The 24,702-nt window shown below is 36.3% G+C and overlaps 1 protein-coding gene across 6 annotated transcripts in view; it reads left to right on the plus strand.

Annotated features, from left to right (window-relative positions):
- DMD (dystrophin) overlaps positions 1-24,702 on the plus strand; it is a 2,254,125-nt gene that overhangs the window by 970,262 nt on the left and 1,259,161 nt on the right. For all 6 annotated transcript variants that reach the window (XM_040266338.1, XM_040266336.1, XM_040266334.1 and 3 more), the window contains one exon: positions 10,326-10,520. In XM_040266338.1, coding sequence (XP_040122272.1) covers positions 10,326-10,520 — 195 coding nt within the window. The remainder of the gene's footprint in view (positions 1-10,325; positions 10,521-24,702) is intronic.

Below are 24,702 nucleotides of genomic sequence, written 5' to 3' on the forward strand. Positions count from 1 at the left end.
CTAGACAGACCTTTGTTGGCAAAGTGATGTCTCTGCTTTTGAATATGCTATCTAGGTTGGTCATAACTTTTCTTCCAAGGAGTAAGCATCTTTTAATTTCATGGCTGCAGTTACCATCTGCAGTGATTTTGGAGCCCCCAAAAATAAAGTCTGACACTGTTTCCACTGTTTCCCCCTCTATTCCCCATGAAGTGATGGGACCAAATGCCATGATCTTCATTTTCTGAATGTTGAGCTTTAAGCCAACTTTTTCACTCTCCTCTTTCACTTTCATCAAAAGGCTTTTTACTTCCTCTTCACTTTCTGCCATAAGGGTGGTGTCATCTGAGTATCTGAGGTTATTGATATTTCTCCCAGCAATCTTGATTCCAGCTTGTGCTTCTTCTAGCCCAGCGTTTCTCATGATGTACTCTGCATAGAAGTGACATAAGCAGAGTGACAATATACAGCCTTGACGTACTCCTTTTCCTATTTGGAACGAGTCTGTTGTTCCATGTCCAGTTCTAACTGTTGCTTCCTGACCTGCATACAGGTTTCTCAAGAGGCAGGTCAGGTGGTCTGGTATTCCCATCTCTTTCAGAATTTTCCACAGTCTGTTGTGATCCACAGAGTCAAAGGCTTTGGCATAGTCAATAAAGCAGAAATAGATTTTTTTTTTTTTAACGCTCTTGCTTTTTCAATGATCAAGCGGATGTTGGCAATTTGATCTCTGGTTCCTCTGCCTTTTCTAAAACTAGCTTGAACATCTGGAAGGTCATGGTTCACATATTGCTGAAGCCTGGCTTGGAGAATTTTGAGCATTACTTGGACTTCCCTGGTGGCTCAGATGGTAAAGCGCCTATCTACAATGCGGGAGACCTGAGTTCAATCCCCAGGTCAGGAAGATCCCCTGGAGAAGGGAATGGCAATCCACTCCAGTACTGTTGCCTGGAGAATCCCATGGACAGAGGAGCCTGGTAGGCTACAGTCCATGGGGTCACAAAGAGTCGGACACGACTGAGCGGCTTCACTTTCTTTCTTTCACTTTTACTAGCTTGTGAGATGAGTGCAATTGTGTGGTAGTTTGAGCATTCTTTGGCATTGCCTTTCTTTGGGGTTGGAATGAAAACTGACCTTTTCCAGTCCTGTGGCCACTGCTGAGTTTTCCAAATTTGCTGGCATATTGAGTGCAGCACTTTCACAGCATCATCTTTCAGGATTTTAAATAGCTCAACTGGGATTCCATCACCTCCACTAGCTTTGTTCTTCCTGATGCTTCCTAAGGCCCACTGACTTCACGTTCCAGGATGTCTGGCTTTAGGAGAGTGATCACATCATCGTGATTATCTTGGTTGTGAAGATCTTTTTTGTACAGTTCTTCTGTGTATTCTTGCCACCTCTTCTTAATATCTTCTGCTTCTGTTAGGTCGATACCATTTAGATTGATGATAAAATTTCCGTTCCCTCTTTTTTTTTTTGGTCTGGATTCATCATTTTATTTTCACATTGATAATTGTCTCTGACATTTTCCTATTTTTAATAAATTTAAACTTATAATTTAGTTTTACACTAAAATTAAATGAGAACATTACTCTCCCCACCGATATGATTTGTTCAACAACTCCTCATTCTTTTCAAGCCAAGATAAAATCCTTTAAAAACAAAAAATTTGTAATTTAGTCTTTAACTACTTTTTTTTCCTCATAGCATCCAGTTCAAGAAGGTATATTATCACTCAAATTACAATTAAACTACCACCATTCCATTGAATTTAATCAAGCACTTCACAGAATTTACTCTTTGTGCTCTTTCTTTACTTCTTCCTGTTTGTAAATCTTTACTATACTTTATTTTTCATTTGGTTGATATACCTGAAAATTTTTCTCATAAAAATTTATAAAGATGTATATATCCTTTTAATACTTAAATTTTCAAAATTGTCTTTCTTTTGTTGTCAAAGTGATGGATTCGTTGGATAATAATAGCATTCTTGAATCTCTCCTCTTCTTTTAATAGTCTCTATATGTTGTGGACCACTGTCTCCTAGTTTCCACTGTCCTCTAACTTTCACTGCCTTCTAACTTCCATTGTTGCCACTGAGAAATACAATGTTGGTCCACGTTTATATATATCAATATATATATGTGTGTGTGTGTATACAATACACTTAAATTTATACATATACTTAAATTGTCCTCTTTGTCTCTAACTCTGTAAAGTATCCCCCACCCTATCCCTCAGAATTCAAACTTTTCACTAGGATATTACCAGTGTTTCTAAATATGTATCTTTTTTTTTTATTCTTTTACCCTTCTTAGTACATGAGCAACATTTTTAACTTTTGTAAATCAGTAATATTTTTAGCTCATGGAAGTTTTTTAAAATTATTTAAATTATTTATCTTCCATCTCTTTTTTCATACTGATATTTATATACTTTCCATGTGAGATGTTCTTATTCTGTCCTCCAAGTCTCTTATCTTTACACTTATGATTATAGTGTCTTTCCATTCTTCTGTATGCTGTGAAATACTTCCTGTGGTTGATCACTTAGAAACCATTATTTTAGCAGTTACTATTGTATTTCCAAAAACACCTGTTGATTTCTTTTTTAAAACCAGGTATCAGGCTTTCTGTATTTTAGTGTAATCTTTTTAATGCTTCTCCCCTTTTTTTTTTTTAAATCAGATCTCTCTTCCATTTTTTCTAGTATATTTCCTGCATGGACTCAGCTTTGTTTCCCTTCTTGAATCCCTGTGCCTCTTGAAATGGCCTGTGTTCTTTTCCTCGTGCTTAAAAGAGTATGAAAGCTGTTAGCATAAATGTAAGTCAGGTTTGAGAGACATACTATATAGTGTTGATTGAGAAGCAGCAAAAATAATAGCAGTAGTTTTTTTTTTTTTTTAATCTGGTGAACAATGAGTTAACAAGCCAGAACCTCCCAGAATAATCATGTGGGGGAAAGCATCTTGATCTCTAAAACAAGAAGCAGTGGTTAAAGCTGCCCTCAGCAAGTAGCACAGCTACTGCCCTGTAATGCCTGTATGAAACAAACCAATGGGCACTTACTCCTTCCTGGGCCAAATAGATCTTAAATTATCTTCCACAAAAGACCCCATAGACACATCTGGAAATCACCAAATCCATAGTTTCATCCCAGACTGTGCCAGAGATCACATAGCTTTCAGTAATTGTTCATTCTCTTTCTCTCTCCACCTCCACCTCTTTTTCTGTTATTTGAGTCCAGATACATATATTCTAGGTTCTAGTAGTTCGTCATGGTTATTTGAAGGTCAAATCTACTTAGGTGTGAGGGAGACAGAAAACGTGTATATGAAGTAATTTTCCTGTTACCTTGATGTTTACATTTTGTTTGTATACACACACACACACACACATATATATACACATACAATGCATAAATTAATAAGCTCAGCAGGTAAATCATGCATGTATAATTTCTATACTTTATAATTGTTTACATAAAGTAACTTCATCAGAGTTGGTGAGGCTACTTAGAGATTGAGGCTATTATATATGAAAACTATATATGTTAGCAGTTCAGTAAAATCAATCTGCTGTAGTAGAATGACAAATTGAATTTTTAGTGTTTGACATCTTAAATTAGATTTACTAGTCAGTCTACATCACCTTCATGAGGAAAACTATCAATTTAGATAAACTACAAGAAATATTTTCTGATAGAAACAATGCTAGTGTTAAACATTTTCACAAGTAAAGATTTTAGCTTTTGCTTTATTGACTTTCTGTATTATAAAAAATGAATACCATGTTATATTTTTAATTTCATCAGCAAGTAAAATTTTAATTGTATTTCCTCTTAAATAAGTTAGATTTAAATTTGAATTGTCACATGTAACTAAGGACTGCCATATTGAACAGAGTTATAGGTTTTTTTTCACTATCACATTTCTAATAAAAATCATTCAAAAACAGAATTATGGCACATGCATATTCAGGTATAGTTAGTTAGTTGTCATATTAAATAATATAAACTTAAAAGCTGGCCCAATTTTCTGAGATGCTTGAGAATTACAGCATAGAAATTAATAATAATATAAGTCTGTTCTATAAAATCTACTCAAATTGGAAGATCCACAAGACAATAGAAATTAAATGATATAGTGTAGTGAAGTGACATATATTTGCAGAAGTTAAAGTAATTCCATACTTATTTTTTTGTGTGTTAATTTTATTTTCACATTAAATTCATTATGTGTATATGTGTGTTCATTATCACGTGTACATATGAAAAAATTCCTGTGCCAGGTATCTGTAAGCTGGTATTAGGATAGTTTGCTATTAAAAATACTTATGCTAGATATATAAATTATAAGTTTTATGTGGAGACTTTGGAAAAAGTTTGAAAGAAAAAGAATTTCTTGACTGCAAGCCTTCTCACACACTTCCATTTGCTAATAAGCAGTGTGGACCTCTATGATAAAGCAAAAATGAATATCTTTTAAAATTATTTGTATAACAGTACCTCAAATAATGGCTTATTTTGTTCACATAAGAGTTACATTAAAATCTGAGAGACAGTTTAACCAAGACACATACCTGCAATAGCATTTAGTTTGTATGCATTAAATTGGAAAAATGCTGTATAGTTAAATCAGAAATACCTTTTAAATCTATACAAATGAAGATTACATTATGAAATGAAGAAAATATTCATGTTTGAATTCTGGGAATTTAAAAATGGAAATTATTCTATGACTGTAGATCTCAGCAGTTGTAGCCAAATATGTGTTTTAAAAATTATCTTTTTAAGTTGATAGTTTCTTCACTTATTTAATAAATATTCTTGAATACCTACTATAGACTAGGCTAGATATTATGCATGAGTGTCTGCTGAATTTATTTTATATTGTAAGGTACCTAGGGTATGTAACCTTATCTGTTTCATTATCATGTTATTTTACTGGTGATTTCTCGTGAGGTCGGCCATATATGTTGGTGCTGATGTGTTGGTGCTTTCCTTGGTGGGAATAAAAGCCTTTTATGTCATTTATCTCACAGGCTTCAGTTCAGTTCAGTTCAGTCGCTCAGTCGTGTCCAACTCTTTGTGACCCCATGAATCGCAGCATGCCAGGCCTCCCTGTCCGTCACCATCTCCTGGAGTTCACTCAGACTCACGTCCATCGAGTTGGTGATGCCATCCAGCCATCTCATCCTCGTCGCCCACTTCTGCCGCCCCCAATCCCTCCCAGCATCAGAGTCTTTTCCAATGAGTCAACTCTTCACATGAGGTGCCCAAAGTACTAGAGTTTCAGCTTTAGCATCATTCCCTCCAAAGAACACCCAGGACTGATCTCCTTTAGAATGGACTGGTAGGATCTTCTTGCAGTCCAAGGGACTCTCAAGAGTCTTCTCCAACACCACAGTTCAAAAGCATCAATTCGGCGCTCAGCTTTCTTCACAGTCCAACTCTCACATCCATACATGACCACTGGAAAAGCCATAGCCTTGACTAGACAGACCTTTGCTGGCAAAGTGATGTCTCTGCTTTTGAATATGCTGTCTAGGTTGGTCATAACTTTCCTTCCAAGGAGTAAGCATCTTTTAATTTCATGGCTGAAATCACCATCTGCAGTGATTTTGGAGCCCCAAAAAATAGTCTGACACTGTTTCCACTGTTTCCCCATCTATTCCCCATGAAGTGATGGGACCAGATGCCATGATCTTCATTTTCTGAATGTTAAGCTTTAAGCCAACTTTTTCACTCTCCTCTTTCACTTTCATTAAAAGGCTTTTTACTTCCTCTTCACTTTCTGCCATAAGGGTGGTGTCATCTGCATATCTGAGGTTATTGATATTTCTCTCAGCAATCTTGATTCCAGCTTGTGCTTCTTCCAGCTCAGCGTTTCTCATGATGTACTCTGCATATAAGTGAGATAAGCAGGGTGACAATATACAGCCTTGACATACTCCTTTTCCTATTTGGAACCAGTCTTCTACTGAGTTACTAATTTATGTTAATGCATTAGAAATCCTTATTAAAATGCAAATATTATCCTGTGAAGGATAACGCTTTCAACAACTATTAGCCGTTAACACATTATCGACATTCAGTTTATCAGTATAATTAGATGGTAATTTAGCTTGGCCCTAAGGAATTAAGTAAATCTGATGATGTGGAAGGGAAAAATCAACACAAGGCAGGTCAAAGAACACGTGCAACCAGAGCCTTTACAATGGACACTACATATACCTGGCCTCCTGGAAGTAGGATGTTCTGGAACGCATGTACACCCGTGGTGGATTCATGTCAATGTATGGCAAAACCAATACAGAATTGTAAAATAAAAAATTAAAAAAAAAAAGACTACTATATCCAGCTCCAACTGACTGTCTCTTTCCCTGCCAGCTTGCCTTACACCAAAAGTTTGTTCTAATTTTAGAAAATGAATATAGATATAAGGAATGAGTTTCTGTAATACTTTATACTAATTATTTTATGTATGTAGTGTGTTTTATTGTTTTTGAACCAAATGTGAGTGTTAGTCACTCAGTCATGCCCAACTCTTTGTGATCCCATTGACTGTAGCCCACCAGGCTCCTCTGGCCATGGAATTTTCCAGGCAAGAATACTGGAGTGGGTTGCCATTCCCTTCTTCATGGGATCTTCCCAACCCAGGGATCCAGCCTTGGTCTCCTGCACTGCAGGAAGATTCTTTACCGTCTGAGCTACCCGGGAAGAAGGGGTAAATTATAAGCTTAATAAAATTTGTTCATGAACTGCTTTAGATCATTCAAAGATTGACCCTCCCCTTTTATGTGTGACATAGCTTCACATAAGCAGATTTCTTGATAATGCAGTGAAGAGAGATGGAAATTGCCAAGAGAAAATGTTCTCTTGTTGCTATTGTCTTCATCGAGGATCATAACCAACTTACGTGATCTCAATAGGCTTACTATTTAAAGTCATTCTGCCCAGTGACTTGATTGAACGCACGCAAGGCTGAGTCCTGTCAGATGATAGTATTGCTATGCCATTTATGTGTATCCAAAACTGTGAACTGAAAAGACTAAACCCTTACCTATCTTAGCTGTGTCATATTCTTTTTCTTTTTTTTTTTTTGTATGCCATATTATTTGAGTCTTCTTTCTCTAGATGGATTAATTTTGCCAAATTTGATTATTTGATTTGCTTTTTTAGGGCTATAATTTCTATATATGGTCAAAGAGAAATAAATACAAATAACTCAACTTCCCATCTTATTAGAAGGAAACTTTTTTTAAGACCTTTGAGACTAGGAGAGAAAGTTGCCTGTCTTAAATAACTTAAGTCTTTCCCCATTACCATATTATTTAGTGCCCATCAGAACCTATGTAAAAACCTGTAAACCATTTGGTGATTTATATACCACTGTATTATTATTTTTAAATAATTTGTAATAATTAAGGATGCTATTTTTAGAAAGACAATAAAATATAAATTAACAGATTTTCATATGATAGCACACTTTAAATTATTGATAAATAATCTTGTATTAAAGATTTGGCATATCTTCATTCTTATTAACACTAATGAAGTAAAAAAAAATAGTGTTCCATCACAGCATTATTTTTTTGTACAGGTATTTGTCTATCTTTTGTTAAGCTTTGAATTTGTTGACATATTTTTCTATATACCACATTTATATTAGATATAGAGGTATTTTTAAAGAATATATCATAATGATATGGCATATAGTGCATTTTTCTTCTTGAGTTTCTATGACCTCATAAGTCATAAATGAGCCAGTAACCACAACCCATTTGAAACTTTTATATTGAGGATAGAGAAGTCTTTTAAATCATGGAGGAAAGCATTTTGTTTTAAAAACTTAGATATAATGCATCATTTGTTTCAAAACAGGATTGTCTGTATTTCATGCATGGAATGTGGCCCTTCAGGAATCAAATTTTAAGTAGTACAAAAAAGTGATGAATTTTAGAGAAACAGAAGTTTATTAAAACCTTTATGAGTGATACCTGTGCCTATTTACAGAGCTCAAAATTTGAAACCAGTTTTCATCTCAACTTTAGGTGTTAAAAATCATAACTTTGTCCTATAATAATCCTTTTTAAACTTCAATTGAGCTTTCCATTTGCTAATAAAAATAGGTACTTTAGGGCTTTCTTCTACATCTCTTGATTTTCATTCCAGGAAAATGAGCATAGTGTATTCTTTTGGGTATATATCATTAGAAATGAATGTGAACAGAGAGGAATAAAGTGAATTAGTATGGCTACAGCACTTCCTTGCTAATGATGCATGAATATCTATAATGATATAAGGTGGTAAAGAACATTAACAAAAGCAAGTTGATTTTCAAAAGGTTAGACAGGATTTGTACACATCAGAATTCAGAAGGATATAATTATTCTAGGTAGAGTTAATGAAATTCAAATGAAAAGGCAAAATCTGGATATGAGTGCATGGTTTTACATACAGAGAAAATGAACACGATACTTCCAATTACACTGATTTTTTAATAACTGTCTGAAATTTTTATTAAAACCAAACTGAAAGGTATTCAGTATATATAGTTTATTTATTATAGATCTGCATGACTGTGTCAAAAGGAACAATGTATTTTAAGGGATAGATAGTAAACTAAATCTCCAAATACCCAAGTCTCTTAGTTTACTTTTACAATGAGTCTCCATTCATTGTATATGAAAATTATGATACATCTCTCTGTATTGAAAATTATTATATCTATTAGAATTTATAATAAATGATAACACTCAAAATGTATAACTGAATTTTCTTGAAAATTAGTTGACAATTTCCCAAATATTCTATTTCTCTTAAAAGCTCACAAGATCATCCCTTAGCTCTCGCTCTTCAGCTGATATTCATCACTTAACTTCTCTTATCTGTGATGACTAGATACTATGTATGAAGATAGTAGGAGGAATGAAATCTTCCAACTCTAGCCCAGAATCCTGTTATTTTAAATCTAAAATTATAAGTGCCTTTCGATTATCATTCTGTTGATCAAGAAAGAATAAGTGTCATATATTTGGCCAAGGTACAGGCAGGAAACCAAACTTTGTAAAAGATACAGTTTTGTAATGTCAGCTAATTTGTGTAATTCTATGAATTTGCAATGTCATAAGTAGATGAGCCATCTAAATTAGGATTATTTTGTTTTTGTATTATCTAAGAAATGTGTATGAAAATCCTGGACCTGAGTGATCAAAAAGAAAACATAAGTAGACCAGCTTATATTTTTACTCATCCTTGTGCATGCTCAGTCTGGGATCCTAAACTCCATTTAATTACATTACTGCAAAAATGAGGATGGTCTCCTCATAAAGGCTGTTCAGTAACAAGTGACGGTGTTAGCCTGCTTATCGTCAGAACTCTCCCAGAGACCCTGCCACTGGAAACCTTCAGCTGACCACATCGCCAGGCAGATGGCAGTCCATGAACTCAAAACAAAGTTATTGGGAAACTACTTTTAATTACAAAATTTGTTCTGCTTAGAGTGTATACAGACAGCAAAGGTCATTTATCTTTTTGCATTTGTGTGCCATACAGTGTTTATTTCTTGCTCTTATAAAGAATAGGGACAGAGGCATTTCTGACCAAGTCCAAACAGTCTCTGAGGCCCAAATGTCCCTCTCCTAGCATGTGAATGGCAGGCAGTGAAGCATAGTTGCAGGAGGAGAGGCGGGTTTTCTCTTGGATCTTTGGGTTTGGGGGAATTCTTATTAAAATGTGAATTTCATTCTCAATCCTACTTATCTAGGGCCCTACTTTGTAGTTTAACTTAGCAAGAAACTAGCATCAAAGAGAAGGGCTGATGCTGGGAATTTAGAGGAGAAAGTTGTTTAATAGAAAGCCAACTACCAACCAAAACCACCTTGTCCCTCTTGTACCTCAATCAAGATTAGGGGAAAAAAGTTTAGAAAAAGTCCCTTGGGTATGAATACCACAGATGTAGAACCTGCCCCCAGTCCCCACTGCATCCCACCCCATACTTAGTTTTCCAGTCAAATTAGAATTGCATTTAAAAAAAAAGTTGTAAAGATTATTTGTTTCTTGGGGTAAAACTATCCCTCTTGTGACCTTATGACTGTTGGTCTTTCATTCTCTTATCCATGATGCTAATGTGTGTATATCTCTTATTATAAAATGCTCTAATGCTTCTTGAAAGAGAGGGTATGATAATAGATAACTTTGTTACTAGACTTACCATATTGCATTGTTTTTATCCACTTTTCAGCCCTCTGTCAGCTATAAACTGGAATCTATATATGAATTCAGTAAAGGTCTTTTCAATATTAGGAAGCTAAAAGAATTGTTCTTTTGTATATCTATACCAGCACACTGTCCATGAAGAATCAGTGACGGTGATGACTGAAGATATGCCTTTGGAAATTTCTTATGTGCCTTCTACTTACCTGACTGAGATTACTCACGTCTTACAAGCCCTTTCAGAAGTGGAACAACTTCTCAATGCTCCTGACCTCTGTGCTAAAGATTTTCAAGATCTCTTCAAACAAGAGGAATCTCTGAAGGTAAAACCAAAGCACTTCCATTCAGATTTTTACAAGATCATTACATTGATCATTACTGGACCAGAATATTTGACTTAAATATGTATACTGAAGGCATTTTGAGTTACCATATGGAAATCTTAAAACACTTTGCGAGAGAGTTAGCTTTAGAAATCTGGTGAAGAAAGAGAAGTGTAAATTAAAATAAATGTGTTATTTCTTCCCAAAATGAAGAAACTCACAAAATAATAATGCCTTATATTGAGTTGGCCAAAAAGTTGCTTCGTGATTTTCTGTTGCAGCATACAGGAAAACCTGAACGTTGTTTTTCCTCCAACCCAAAACTATTGTTTAGGGCAGAAAGGACTCACTAAAACACAAACCTTGCTAGAGAAACAGTTTATTTCCAACTGATACATTGCTTGTCTTTCTTTTTTCCGTGAAAGGGGAAATTAGATGAGGTTTTAAATTATAGGGCTTCCCTGATAGCTCAGTTGGCAAAGAATCCACCTGCAATGCAGGAGACCCTGGTTCGATTCCTTGGTTGAGAAGATCCGCTGGAGAAGGGATAGGCTACCCACTCCAGTATTCTTGGGCTTCTGTTGTGATTCAGCTGGTAAAGAATCTGCCTGCAATGTGGGAGACTTGGGCTCGATCCCTGAGTTGGGAAGATTCCCTGGAAAAGGGAAAGGCTACCCACTCCAGTATTCGAAGGCCTAGAGAATTCCATGGACTCTATAGTCCACTGGGTTCCAAAGAGTGGGACATGACTGAGCACCTTTCACTTTCTTCACTTTAGGGACTTCCCTGGTGGCTCAGATGGTAAAGTGTCTGTCTACAATGCGAGAGACCCGGGTTCAATCTCTGGGTTGGGAAGATCCCCTGGAGAAGGAAATGGCAATCCACTCCAGTACTGTTGCCTGGAAAATCCTATGGACAGAGGAGCCTGGAAGGCTGCAGTTCATGGGGTCACAAAGAGTTGGACACGACTGAGCGGCTTCACTTTCACTTTAAATTATACCTGTTGTATTGGGCTTCCCTGGTGGCTCAGAGGTTAAAGCGTCTGTCTCCAATGTGGGAAACCCGGGTTCAATCGCTGGGTCAGGAAGATCCCCTGGAAAAGGAAATGGCAACCCACTCCAGTATTCTTGCCTGGAGAATCCCATGGACGGAGAAGCTTGGTGGGCTATACAGTCCATGGGGTCGCAAAGAGTTGGACAAGACTGCATGACTTCACATATATAGTTTTAGTTTTCTATTTTCCACTTATAATGTATAGATTCCATTTCAGATTAGTGTCAGTATCATACCACAACTTTTGGAATGTAATCGAATATAAAGCAGTAAAATACTTTATTTAAAATCACCAGGCAAAAGCCTCCAGCGAAATCTAGCTTTTTTTTCATAGCACCAACTATAAGTTTCTGAATTCCAAACTAAAATCAGGAAAAAGAAATGGACTTTAAATTTTAGAGAAAAAAAATAAAATAAAATAAATTTTAGAGAGAAGTGTCTGAAGATGAATGTAGCATCAAGAAAATACACATAATAGTTTGTGTCTCTACTGTGTGTAAAAAAAAGATAATTTTTGTGATCATACATTTCACACTCAAAATGAAACATTCTAGTGTAACCAGAACTTAGTATTTTCCAGTACAGATAGCGTAAGATGACAGACAGTAAGTTTGCTCTCAACAGCACCTATCAGGTAAAGGATTTTCTACTCTAAATGATTTCTTGGCATCTCATTCCATATCACATATTTGCTTAACTATACAAAGAGATGAAGCCATTTGTTTGTTCTCGAAATCAGAGTAGCAATATCTTAAGTGACTTGAGTTTAGTTTCATGCATTATATCAAATAAGCTAAAAAATTATACTTTAAAATAAAATAAGAGATGCATGAATCTCTGGAGCTCCTCCATCCATTTGGTATGGTGCTGTTACTTGTTCTCTTTGAAGTAGAAGTCAAATCACTCATGGGTACAGTGAAGGAAAGAAACTCAAATCGATTGATGAAAGAGACTTGCCAGCCTTCCTGTCATAATTCACATGAACTGATTTCTCATGACAGCACAGTTTGTAAGTTCATCATTGTCCTTCAACATGTAAATCACTACTAATGAACTAATATCCATTCCTTTCCATGTTCATGGACAGACAGGTCAGGAGAGCAGTGACCCTAAACTTATTAAGTTCACAATTGTTCACAATTGAGTGTCTTTGTCCTCATACCTCTTAACCTGGCACACTCAGAAGGATGGGCCCCCGGCTGCACTCATAGCTAATTATTTTTTCTTGCAGATATATATAATAGTATTATTGCTGATACTGATTGTGATGGTATTGATTACTGTGATTTGTAAAACTGGATTATTGTAGATTTAATCTAACTAGATTGTTGAACCCTCATTAGATGCAGTTTGAGGTATAATTCCATCTCACTCTCACTATGTCTCCTGCAACAAGCAAATGGTCTTCTCACCTTTATGGGCTTTTTGAAGGGGGATGGTTTTGATCTCAGTCTTTTCAATGAATATGTATTTCCTCTTAAAAGCATTCATCATTGTCATTATCTAGTAGTAAAAATAGAAAAGCAGTGCATAAATTGTACAGCTGCTGGTTGAGAAGGTTTGAAATTAAATTGTGGTTGATTTTATTCCTGACAGATTTGCATGAATCAAATTACAGAACTGTAGTAAGTAATGCTGTGATTTAACATACATATTTTTTAAGTGCAATACAACATAAATAATGTACAATAAGTTACAATTAGTACTTTCTGAACTAAGTATAAAGAATACAGCACATATGATTTCCACAAGTGTATTGAATTAGAAGGCTACCTAATCATTTTGACAAGAACTAACCAGATAAACAAACACCTATTAACATAAGGAAATCTTCATTTAATATTGCTACACTAGCTAAATGGCTTCCCTGGTGGCTCACCTGGGAAGAATCCACCTGCCAAGCAGGAGACATGGGTTTGATTCCTGGGTCAGGAACTTCCCTTGGAAAGGGAATGTCAACCCATTCCAGTATTCTTGCCTGGAAAATTCTATGAATAGAGGACCCTGGCAGGCTGCATGCAGTCCATGGGGTCACAAAGAATCAGACACAACTAAGCAACTGAGCTTGCATGTACATTGGCTAAGGCATGTGTAGTGCTAAGTCACTTCAGTCATGTACGACTCTCTTCAACCCCATGGACTGTAGCGCACCAGTCTCCTCTGTCCATGGGTTTCTCCAGGCAAGAATACTGGAGTGGGTTGCCATGCTCTCCTCTAGGGGATCTTCCCAACCCAGGGATCAAACCCACATCTCCTTCATTGGCAAGCAGGTTCTTTACCTCTAGTGCTACCTGGGAAGCCCAGCTAAGGTATACCTAGTGATGAATGAGAAACATGTACAAAAACTATATTCTTATGTTAGAGCTATTATTATCAGTTATATGCTTAATTAGGCCATAGTTACTCATTTGAGACCTGGCATGAATAAAGGTGTATTATTAGGACAAAAATAAGAGTGTGAGTTAGAATAAGGATGACAGCTACAATTTCTCTTCTTCAGTAATGAGGATCAATTTGTATTCAGTGCTTAGGTACTCGATAACTAACATGTATTAACTAATACTCCCCATGAATCTATGAAGTATCTAAAGTTATTATCCACATCTTATAGATGAAGAAACTCAGTTCCGTTCAGTTCAGTCGCTCAGTCGTGTCCGACTCTTTGCGACCCCATGAATCGCAGCACGCCAGGCCTCCCTGTCCATCACCAACTCCCAGAGTTCACTCAGACTCACGTCCATCGAGTCGGTGATGCCATCCAGCCATCTCATCCTCTGTCGTCCCTTCTCCTCCTGCCCCCAATCCCTCCCAGCATCAAAGTCTTTTCCAATGAGTCAACTCTTCACATGAGGTGGCCAAAGTACTGGAGTTTCAGCTTTAGCATCATTCCTTCCAAAGAAATCCAAGAGCTGATCTCCTTCAGAATGAACTGGTTGGATCTCCTTGCAGTCCAAGGGACTCTCAAGAGTCTTCTCCAACACCACAGTTCAAAAGCATCAATTCTTCGGCACTCAGCCTTCTTCACAGTCCAACTCTCACATCCATACATGACCACAGGAAAAACCATAGCCTTGACTAGATGGACCTTAGTCGGCAAAGTAATGTCTCTGCTTTTGAATATGCTATCTAGGTTGGTCATGACTTTCCTTCCAAGGAGTAAGCGTCTTTTAATTTCATGGCTGCAGTCACCATCTGCAGTGATTTTGGAGCCCCAAAAAATAAAGTCTGACACTGTTTTAAGCAATATGAAATAAAGTAACTTGGCAAAGTTGACACAACTAGTATCAGCCAAGCAAGGATTTAAACCCAAGCAACCACCTTGCATGAAGTGGTTTCTAGGGTATTATGTGGAGTATAGCAAGGATGAATCTGGGTAAAACATGGTAGAATATTGAGATCTGGCATGGACAGTTCATAGAAAAAATGTCCTGGATTCAAATTCTTATTGAATCTGTGCCAGTTTAAAAAGATGCTATAAAAAGAAGCATCCGTCTTTCATGCGCCTGTTGGCCTTATGCTTAGAGAAATAAGTCACACAGGAAAAGACAAATTTTGTATGTTAAGACAAATATTGTATGTTGTTGCTTATATGTGAAATCTAAAAAATAAAAAAAATGAATGTAACAAAACAGAAGCACAGTTGGAGATACAGAGAAAAAACTAGTGGTGACTAGTGGGGAGAGCGAAAGGGCAAGGTAGCAGTAGGGGATTAAAGGGTGTAAATTACTATATTTGAAATAAATAGCTACAAGGATATATTACAGAGTGCAGCAAATATTTTATAGTAATTTTAAATAGAATATAATCTGTAAAAATATAGAATCACTATCTTATACATCTTAAACTATTACAGTATTGTACATCAACCATACTTCAATAAGAGGAAAAGGAAGGAAGGAAGAGAGGGAGGGAAGGAAAGAGGGAGAAAGGGAGGGAGGAGGGAAGAAAGAGGAGAGAAGAGAAAAGGAAGGTGGGAAAAGGAAAAGAAATGGAGGAAAAGAAAGAAGTCAGGCATGCATCATTTCAGTTGTTTCATCTAAACTAATGATAGCACAGATGCTCTGGTCAAGGTGAATACAATGTTTCATGTCTTTGGTATACAAAGGAGTGACAAGAAATGTAGACACATGGATGAAGCTCACAGATATTGACAGGACAGTTGGGCCCAATGTCAAGTTTAGATAAGATCAAGAAGTAAAGGCAGCCCTTATTCAACCTCAGCAGCACTGGGGAGAGCTTGACATAAGCTGAAAAATCCAAAAACTGTAGCGAAGTCGTTCAGTCTTCTTCGACTGGTTCAGCTTTTAGGCAGGACCCTCGAGACCTTAAAGGAATTATTGGGACAAGCCAGTAAGGTAAGGAGTGAGGATTCATTCATTCAAACGTGTTTGTTAAGCTCTTCCCATATAACAGGCATTGCTCTAAGTGCTTAAAAAGCAGTCAATGAAACTGATGGACTCCTCCCGACTACAGCTTTTGTTACGGCAGAGAGAGAACATAGCCAAACAAGCAGATAATAAATAAGCAAATGCTGTATGTTAAAGATGATACAAGCTATAAAAAATGAAGTTTAATAAGGGAATATAAAACTATTGAAGGGGAAGGAGATGGTAGAATGGCAAGAGATGGGATTGTGATTTTAAATAGGGCAGAAAGGGCTTTTGAGCAAAGATTTGGAGAAGGAAGAGAGTCAGCCTTGCAGCCAGACTTGCAGTCCAGGCATGGTAGGTAGGTCAGTGTAAAGGCCCACGTGTTGGATGTGTGCCTAGCCTGATCAGTGAACAGCAGGGAAGCCGGAGTGCCTGAAGCGGAATGATCCAGGGGAAGGTAGCAGGGCATGAGATCAAAGAGGTCATGGGGAATCCAGGTTGTGGAGGGTCTGATGGACCATTGTGAAGACTGTTCTTGCTGAGTAAGATAGCCACCATTGTAGGTTTTGGAGAAGATGAGTGTGACACAATCTGATTTATGCTTTAAAAAGATCACAATGGCTGCCCTGTTGAGAGTAGAACTGTAGGAGACCAAGGGTAAAAATAAGGCGGACAGTTGGAAAATGGATGCCAGTGGCTTGGGCTTGGGTGGTAAGGAGAGATTTTTCAGATTTGGGAATGTTTTCAAAGGGAATTTAGAGGTTTATTTCTGTGTTCACCAGAAACTTGAGCATGGTTGTATAAATGCCCATTCTCAGCAGAGTTTGGACTCAGGAGAATTTAGGAGGCCTGTGAACTCAGTGAAAGATCCCTTAGGAATGTCAGATTCCTTCTCATCGAAAATGTGGCCTTCTCTACACCAGTCTTGCTGTGAAGTAGCGGCATCAGTGCTGGTAACAGAGATCTTATTACTCTGGTCAAAATCCCTCTCCTTTGAAATCTGTTTCATCACACTTAACCACAAATTTAATAATGGCAGTCACTTGAATGAAGACAAAGCTAATGCCATGAGCAAACTGACCGGTTTTCTATTTTGGTATTAGGAGAATTAGATAATCGATGGAGGCATGGCATATACAAACCAGAACAAAATATCTGAAGGAAAATAAAATAATCAATGTTTTTGTGTATATTGTAATATAGGGCCATGCTAGATACAGGGTTAGATTTTTCACCACTTCTACTACTACTCCAGCAAAATATTATTGTAATTATTTTAAATTAAATAATCATGGAGCATATAAAATGTCAAAGTGAAATTTGATTACAAATGCTTTTTGAATTCTACATAAATTGTCTAATGAAATAGTTTGGTGTATGGAAAAATATGACTTCTATTAATGTATTACCATATTGTAAGAGCTGATCTTTTGGTCTATAACATTTGGAATAATGTAATCATTTTGTGATTTCTCAGAAAAATCAAGATTTTCTTTTTCAATTTTATTTCATTCTTTATTTTCTTTTTTTTTTTAAGATTACCTAGCTAGTAAGTTTATTTTATGTTGGAGTAGAGTTTATTTACAATGTTCTGTTTCAGGTATACAGCAGAGTGATTCAGCTATATTTAGATTCTTTTCTCATATATGTTATTACAAAATTTTGAATAGACTTCCCTGTGCTTTAAAGTAGGTCCTTATTGATTATCTATTTTATATATAGTAGTATGTATATGTTAATCCAAAACTCCTAATTTTATTCCTCCCCCACCTTTCCTCGGAGAAGGCAATGGCACCCCACTCCAGTACTCTTGCCTGGAAAATCCCATGGACAGAGAAGCCTGGTGGGTTGCAGTCCATGGGGTCGCTAAGAGTCAGACACAACTGAGCGACTTCACTTTCACTTTTCACTTTCATGCATTGGAGAAGGAAATGGCAACCCACTCCAGTGTTCTTGCCTGGAGAACCCCAGGGACAGGGGAGACTGGTGGGCTGCCGTCTATGGGGTCGCATAGAGTCGAACATGACTGAAGCAACTTAGCAGCAGCAGCTGCTGCTAAAATGTACCTTAAAGACTCACTCTGCCTCTTCCCATTCTCCTAGAAAGACTATTTTGATAATCCCCATTTGATAAATTCTGGAAGTCAGAAGCTTCTACATTAGAGCTTACAATTCATGAGGTTGGTAGAAGTTTTGAAGTTGCAATTAAGTTGTATGGAGGCTTTTCTTTTATTCCTCAACTATTGAAGCTGTTCTTTGACCAAATATTATATCTCTTTTTTTGATCCATGATATATGATTACTGGTTTATTACTTATGGAAGGACACTATCTTCCTGTGGAAAATGTTTCAACCAAAATCTGTCCTTGTATTTAGGAACAGTTTTTCACATGTGGAGCATAAACAATGCAGGGGAAATAATTGAAAGGGCAACTTACTGTAGAGCCTGTAAATAAAACTTTTAAAAATTTTCTTTTAAAGCTCAGAAAAATTTAATTAATAAGCACTTTAATCCCTTTTGATTGAATACCCTTCCCAATTTGGTATGTCATTAACGTAGTGCCCGGTAGCTAGATGGGACATGAAATGGATAAGGATTAGATTTATATAGGATGTTGCTTTCATCTGTCGGATAAAGACAAATTCCAGAGAGTGAAAATGAACTGGAGTTTGAGTCTTTGGTGCTCCAATTTCTCTTTCTCAATTTTAAGATAGATATACTCCCCAATGACTGCTGTCACAATAGCTACTAATGGGTTTCTCTAATCCTTTTTCCTTAGAAATGAAAGTTGTGTGCTCTTCTGTTAGGCAAGTTACAAAGGGTCTCAAGGCATTTTTGTTATCTAAAACCGCCTAAAGCTATTATTTCTGCCTTCTTAAAATGTGAAAACAATCATGCATGGTTTTATAACTCTAAAAGCACATATACTTGCATTTGTGTACGTATATACGTTTAATTGCAGTGTTACATTTATTAAGACAGTGATGCTGAATCAACAACTGCAAAAGATACAATTTTTACCATTTGGCATGCTGTGCAAATGAGCCATCTGCTCCTTTTGACCTGTTCCCTATGGTAACCGATATCCATCATAATCATAACCACTAGGAAAAAAAATCTTGTTTTTCTAATTCACCACTGTATCTGCAACTCCTAGTACAGTCATTGTTTAGTCACTGTCACGTCCGATTCTTTACAATCCCCTGAACTGTAGCCCTCTGGGCTCCTCTGTCCATGGGATTTCTCAGGCAAGAATACTGGAGTGGATTGACATTTCCTTCTCCAGGGGGTCTTCCCAACCCAGGGATCGAACCTGCATCTCCTGCGTTGGCAGGCAAATTCCTTACCACTGAGCCATCAGGCGGGACAGTACCTAACACTTAATAGGCACTCAATGGATATCTATCTGTTCAATGAATGAATGAATGGATGATAGTCTGTTAAATCCAGATATAAAGTCTGTGACAGAAGAGCACAGAGCATTAATCAACCTCCTAGTGACAAGAATTTTTTTCAAAAAAAGAAACAAAATTAACCTCCTTTACATTATGAGATCAAACTAGTCAATACTAAAGGAAATCAACACTGAATACTCGTTGGAAGTACTGACACTGAAGCTGAAGTGCCAATATTTTGGCCACCTGATGCAAAGAGCCGATTCACTGGAAAAGACCCTGATTCTTATAAATAATTATATAAATTTTAAGTTTTATAAAACTCACATTACTTCATCATATAATTAAAATCTGAAAAATTATTGTAAATTAAATTTCCAAGTAAATACTCCTTAAAAATTGCCTTTAATGATGTGGTGAAACAGAAAATTATTTATAAGTTAAAAAAAAAACAAGCTTTAAATAAAATGTTAATGGTAACATAAAATATACGTAAAGTTATTCCCAGATTTGGCAAGTAGCCTAACGGTTAAAAAACAAACAAACAAACCAAAAAAAAAAAAAAAAAACAGTTTACACGAAGAGAATGCAAATAGCTAAAAATATTTGCTTCGACAGAAACTTTGGTTAAGAATCTTATCTACTTTCAATCATATTTACTGTATTTCCAAAGCTATGTGTTACTTATTCACAGGTAAAACTTTTCATTCTCCTATTAATTTTAGGTCCAAATAAATATTTATTTTAATATTTAATATTGAAGATGCAGACTCTAAGTTGTTCCAAGTTTCCATGCTACATGGCTTTTACCAAGAATAGGATGCTATTTTTTAGATTGTTTTTTGTTGTGGTTATATGTGGAGTTCTATTTTCAATGAAATATGCTGAATTCATTTTTTTCCTAATCCTATTTCAGTAATTTAGAATCCTTTGTTCTGAGTTCAGAATTATTACTTAAACTATTCAAAAGCACTGAAGCTCTAAGTGAAGGACAGTTTAATGAATAATGTTTTTCTTTCTTCCTTGCAATTCTGAATTTTTTTACTGTTTTTTTCTTTTGCCATTTAAAAAAGCTGATCTGTATCCATTTTCTTGCTTAAAATGGTAATCATGAGCATGTTGATACTTTGATAACATTAAACTAAACCTTATAAATTGGCATTATGTGGGTAAAAGTATTCAAACCTTGGCAATTGCATATAGTTCAATCTATTACAGTGACTTTTACCCACGTCTGCCTATTTCTGAACTCTAGTGCATATAGTTAAACAGTCAAGAAAAAATCAAGGACTTTGTGTTGTAAATCACATATAATTAATTAATGGATACCAATTATTACCAATTCCCAAACTGAATTTTCCAAACCTGAGGCAAAACATTAAAGGATGTTCTCACCATTAGGGAAATGTCTAGGGTTTATAATGAAAGGAGGTTAAGAGTTAAGATCCCTCTCACATAACATGTGTTGTTTTTTTGTTTGTTGGTTTTATTAGATTTGCACGTTTAGTTTCAGAACAATTATATGGAGCAATGGTTTTGCTTTTCTATCCCAATATAAAATACTATCGTAGAAAGCACGTTCTCCCAATATCAAAAACATTAACCATTTATAAAATGTGCAAAGTATTGCCAAATCTGTTTCCTATTTTTCCCAAATAGTGTACTGGCATTTGTGTTAATTTGTACAAATTTAATTACATTCCATCTTGAATAATTGTATGAACGTGCTTGATCACACATACTGGATTTTTTGTTCTTTATCAAAATAATATGTTCATGATTGCATATTTAAATAGGATAAAGGAGTATCAAGTGAAAAAAAGAAAGAAAAGCATCTTGTCCATATTTTCCAATCCCATCCCTCAGCAGTAATCAGTTTTCACGTTTCCCTGGATTACTGTATTGCCATAGAGTGTTTCTCTGTAAAAGCTATCTGCCCTTGCTTTGCTAAGTTACACAAGACTTAAAAGCATGTCCTGGTGCTAAAAATTTTGGAAACATAGAATGCCATATGTCTAATTTTTAATGATGAGAAAAGCATTTCCTTCTATGCAACTCTCTTTTACCATAAGCAAGAGCCAATTTTTCTTTCAAGATATTTTTCTCTAAAAAGATTTTGACGGTGTGTGCAACTTTCTGCAAAATGTACCTATCACAAAAGGACTTACAAAATCACTTTCTGTTTAGTTGGTACTAATGGACTAGAATTGTCATCTCTGAGGAACATTTGGAGCAGTGGAGTACAGGTTTTGCATTTGGTGCTGCTGTTCTTGTTGGTGCTCTGTGGCATCTGGGAAACTAGGCATAATTCTAAAAGGACTCTGTCTATTGTTAGATGTCTCAGGTACTGTGAGGTAACCATGGAGAAACTTGGCCAGGAACACATAGAGATCATTACTCCACTGTTTATTCTTAACAGCTAAATAACCAATAAAAGTAAAACAGAATAAACAGGGAGAAATCCAAAGTACTCACAACATCTGTTCAGGCCTGAATGTGTGTCCACAATGGTTTGAGAACAATGTAACAAACGTTAAAGGATCAATGGCTCCATTCAAATTGATTTTCATAAACAGGTTAAGATTCAGAGCTTCAGCTAAGCTTTTCACTTCAAATGAACACATATATAGTGAGGCCTGAATACTGTCTTTAACTCTCTAAAAGAGAAATGGAAAATATGGTCCCTGTGCTCTGATAACTTGTAACGTTAATTGCCTTCTCCAGTATAAGGCATGAGTGTTACTCAAGTTGTGAAAAGTAGAAAACAATGTGGACTTCCCAGATGGCTTAGTGGTAAAGAACTCTTGCCTGCCAATGCAGGAGACGTGGATTTGATCCCTGGGTCAGGAATATCCCCTGGAGAACAAAATGGCAACCCACTCCAATATTCTTACCTAGGAAATCCCATGGACAGAGGAGCCTGGCAGGCTAGAGTCCGTGGGGTCACAAAAGAGTCAGATACAACTTAGCAGCTAAACAACAACAAAAAATCAATGTAGACAGCAGAAACTGAAAATAATTTTATTGAGGAGAAAGCCTTTGAAATAGTCATGCTTTGAATACAAGTGACATTTGGACAATACTAGCACCCCACTCCAGTACTCTTGCCTGGAGAATCCCATGGGTGGAGGAGCCTGGTGGGCTACAGTCCATGGGGTCGCTAGGAGTTGGACACAACTGAGCGACTTCACGTTCACTTTTCACTTTCATGCATTGGAGAAGGAAATGGCAACCCACTCCAGTGTTCTTGCCTGGAGAATCCCACGACTGAAGCGACTTAGCAGCAGCAGCAGCAATAGTAGCTACCACTTATTTATTATGTGCCAGGACACATTCTAAATTTTTTTGCTGTGATAACTTGTCACCACAACAACCCTATTAGGAAAGCACTATTATTATACCTGCATTCTGAACTATCCAAGCTGGACATAATGGTTTGGTTCAGAGTGCTGAGAGCTTCTATTTCTGAATACATTCTCAAGGTATAGAGTTCATAGGATTTGGTGGCCAATTGCATGTGGGTTGGTAGAAGATTCAAGGATAACACTAAGAATTTTGGCATGAACAGCTGAGACAGTGGAGTTGCCATTAACTATAACATGTGGAAAATTGCAAGACAAATAAGGAAGGGTACAAGGTTGAGTATAAGTTTGGTTTTGATGTGTTAAGTTTAAGATGTTTATTAGACTTCCATGTGGACATCAAGAAGTATATTGAATATCTCTTGGATATATAGAATAAATTAAGTTCAAGAGGTCTTCGCAGTTAGAGATAAAAATTTAGGAATCACTCTTCCACACTTGTTCACAAAATATGGGTTTTTCTGATGTCCCCTTTCCAGCCCTCTTTCCTATAACCCCACCTCTGTAGATAGTCTCAGCCACTCCCATTGGCACACGTAGGGACTCAACCATCTAATGATTGACTCTGCTAAAAGCTACAGCAAAGTGCTTATGGGCTAACAGAACAAGGAGGACTTTGACTTTCTGGTTCACTGTTGTATTCCCAGTATATAGACTGTATCAGGCACATGGCAGATTTTCAACAGATATTTGTTGAGTTAATGAATGAAGACAGACCTGCAGCTCTCAGAGAAGTGGAGAGAAACCTGAGGCCTAGCAGAACTTGGTAAGACGACAGAGGCCAGGGCTGTGTGGTGAAGGCCATATTTAACAGTGCTGAATGCTGCAGAAGCAGGAAAAAGATGCAGTCAAGAAGCTATTAGTGAACCAAATAGAAATTTTCCCCAGGAAGTAAATAGAGTAAAAAAAAAAATGTGAATCACAGGTATTTTATAGCCATCTGCTCACATTAAGTCATTCTAAGACGTAAAAGATGAAGAATCACTAGAAAGCAATTTTATAATTTGTAAATTAAGTTCAATATACTTCAAGCCAGAATATAATTGAAATATGTAAGTCACTTTTCAGGGAAAATACACTCAACAATCAATTTCATATTATCTTTTATTTTACTTATTGTGTTATATATCTGAGACTCTATGGTTTCAATTTTTAGGTAACTTTTCTTTTTTCTTGTGGAAACAGTCTTACTAAAGGAAAACTGACAAAACTTTAAGTAAATATTTTATAAGTAATTTATAAATATTTTATTACAAGCTTTAAAATAGAAGGCAAAATTTCAGATTAATGTTTGTATACACATCCTACGATCGAACAATTATTTAAAACCTTTCCTCAGAGTTTTAAACTCACGAAGCTGTGTTTGAGCTGACTTCTTGGTATAAAATAGGACTAAGCATAACTACATGTATGAGACATTCTCATTTCTTGATTGTGTGCCAAAGTTTGTGCAAGTGCTGAACTGAATTCTCTGTTGTTTATGTGTGAAATGCCCATTTATTTTCATGACTACATGGAAGTCATGACAGCGATAGGAATTTCAAATGGCACCTTTAGAAATAGAAATCATACAGGCACTTTTCAGAGTAAATATGAAACAAATAACTTGCTATAAGAGGACACATTAAAAATTCACTAAGTTCTTGTTTGAGTTTATTGTCATCAGAAATGCTTACTAATATGTTCAGTTTACCAGCTCTCAGTATCTCCTGCTCTAGCCCTGCCCAGTTTCTTCAGTATCTTGTTTGACATTCATATAAACAGATTTAACATTTATGTGGGAAAAGGCATGTTTTGTAATGAAACATTCTGACAGCAAGGAAGTAGTTGTCACTTTATACTAAATGGAAGAAAAACCAAAAATCAGAAATGTGCCCATTATGATAGAGAACAGAACCTCATTAAATTAGGAGTTACTTGAGGCCTTTATCTCAGCCTGATTAGTTGGCAAATAGGTCCGTTGTTTGGTTTCCTAAATTATTTGTCTGTAGTCTCTAATTTC

The sequence above is a fragment of the Oryx dammah genome, unplaced genomic scaffold (genome assembly GCF_014754425.2).
Source record: "Oryx dammah isolate SB20612 unplaced genomic scaffold, SCBI_Odam_1.1 HiC_scaffold_23, whole genome shotgun sequence".
NCBI classification, from domain to species: Eukaryota; Metazoa; Chordata; class Mammalia; order Artiodactyla; family Bovidae; genus Oryx; species Oryx dammah.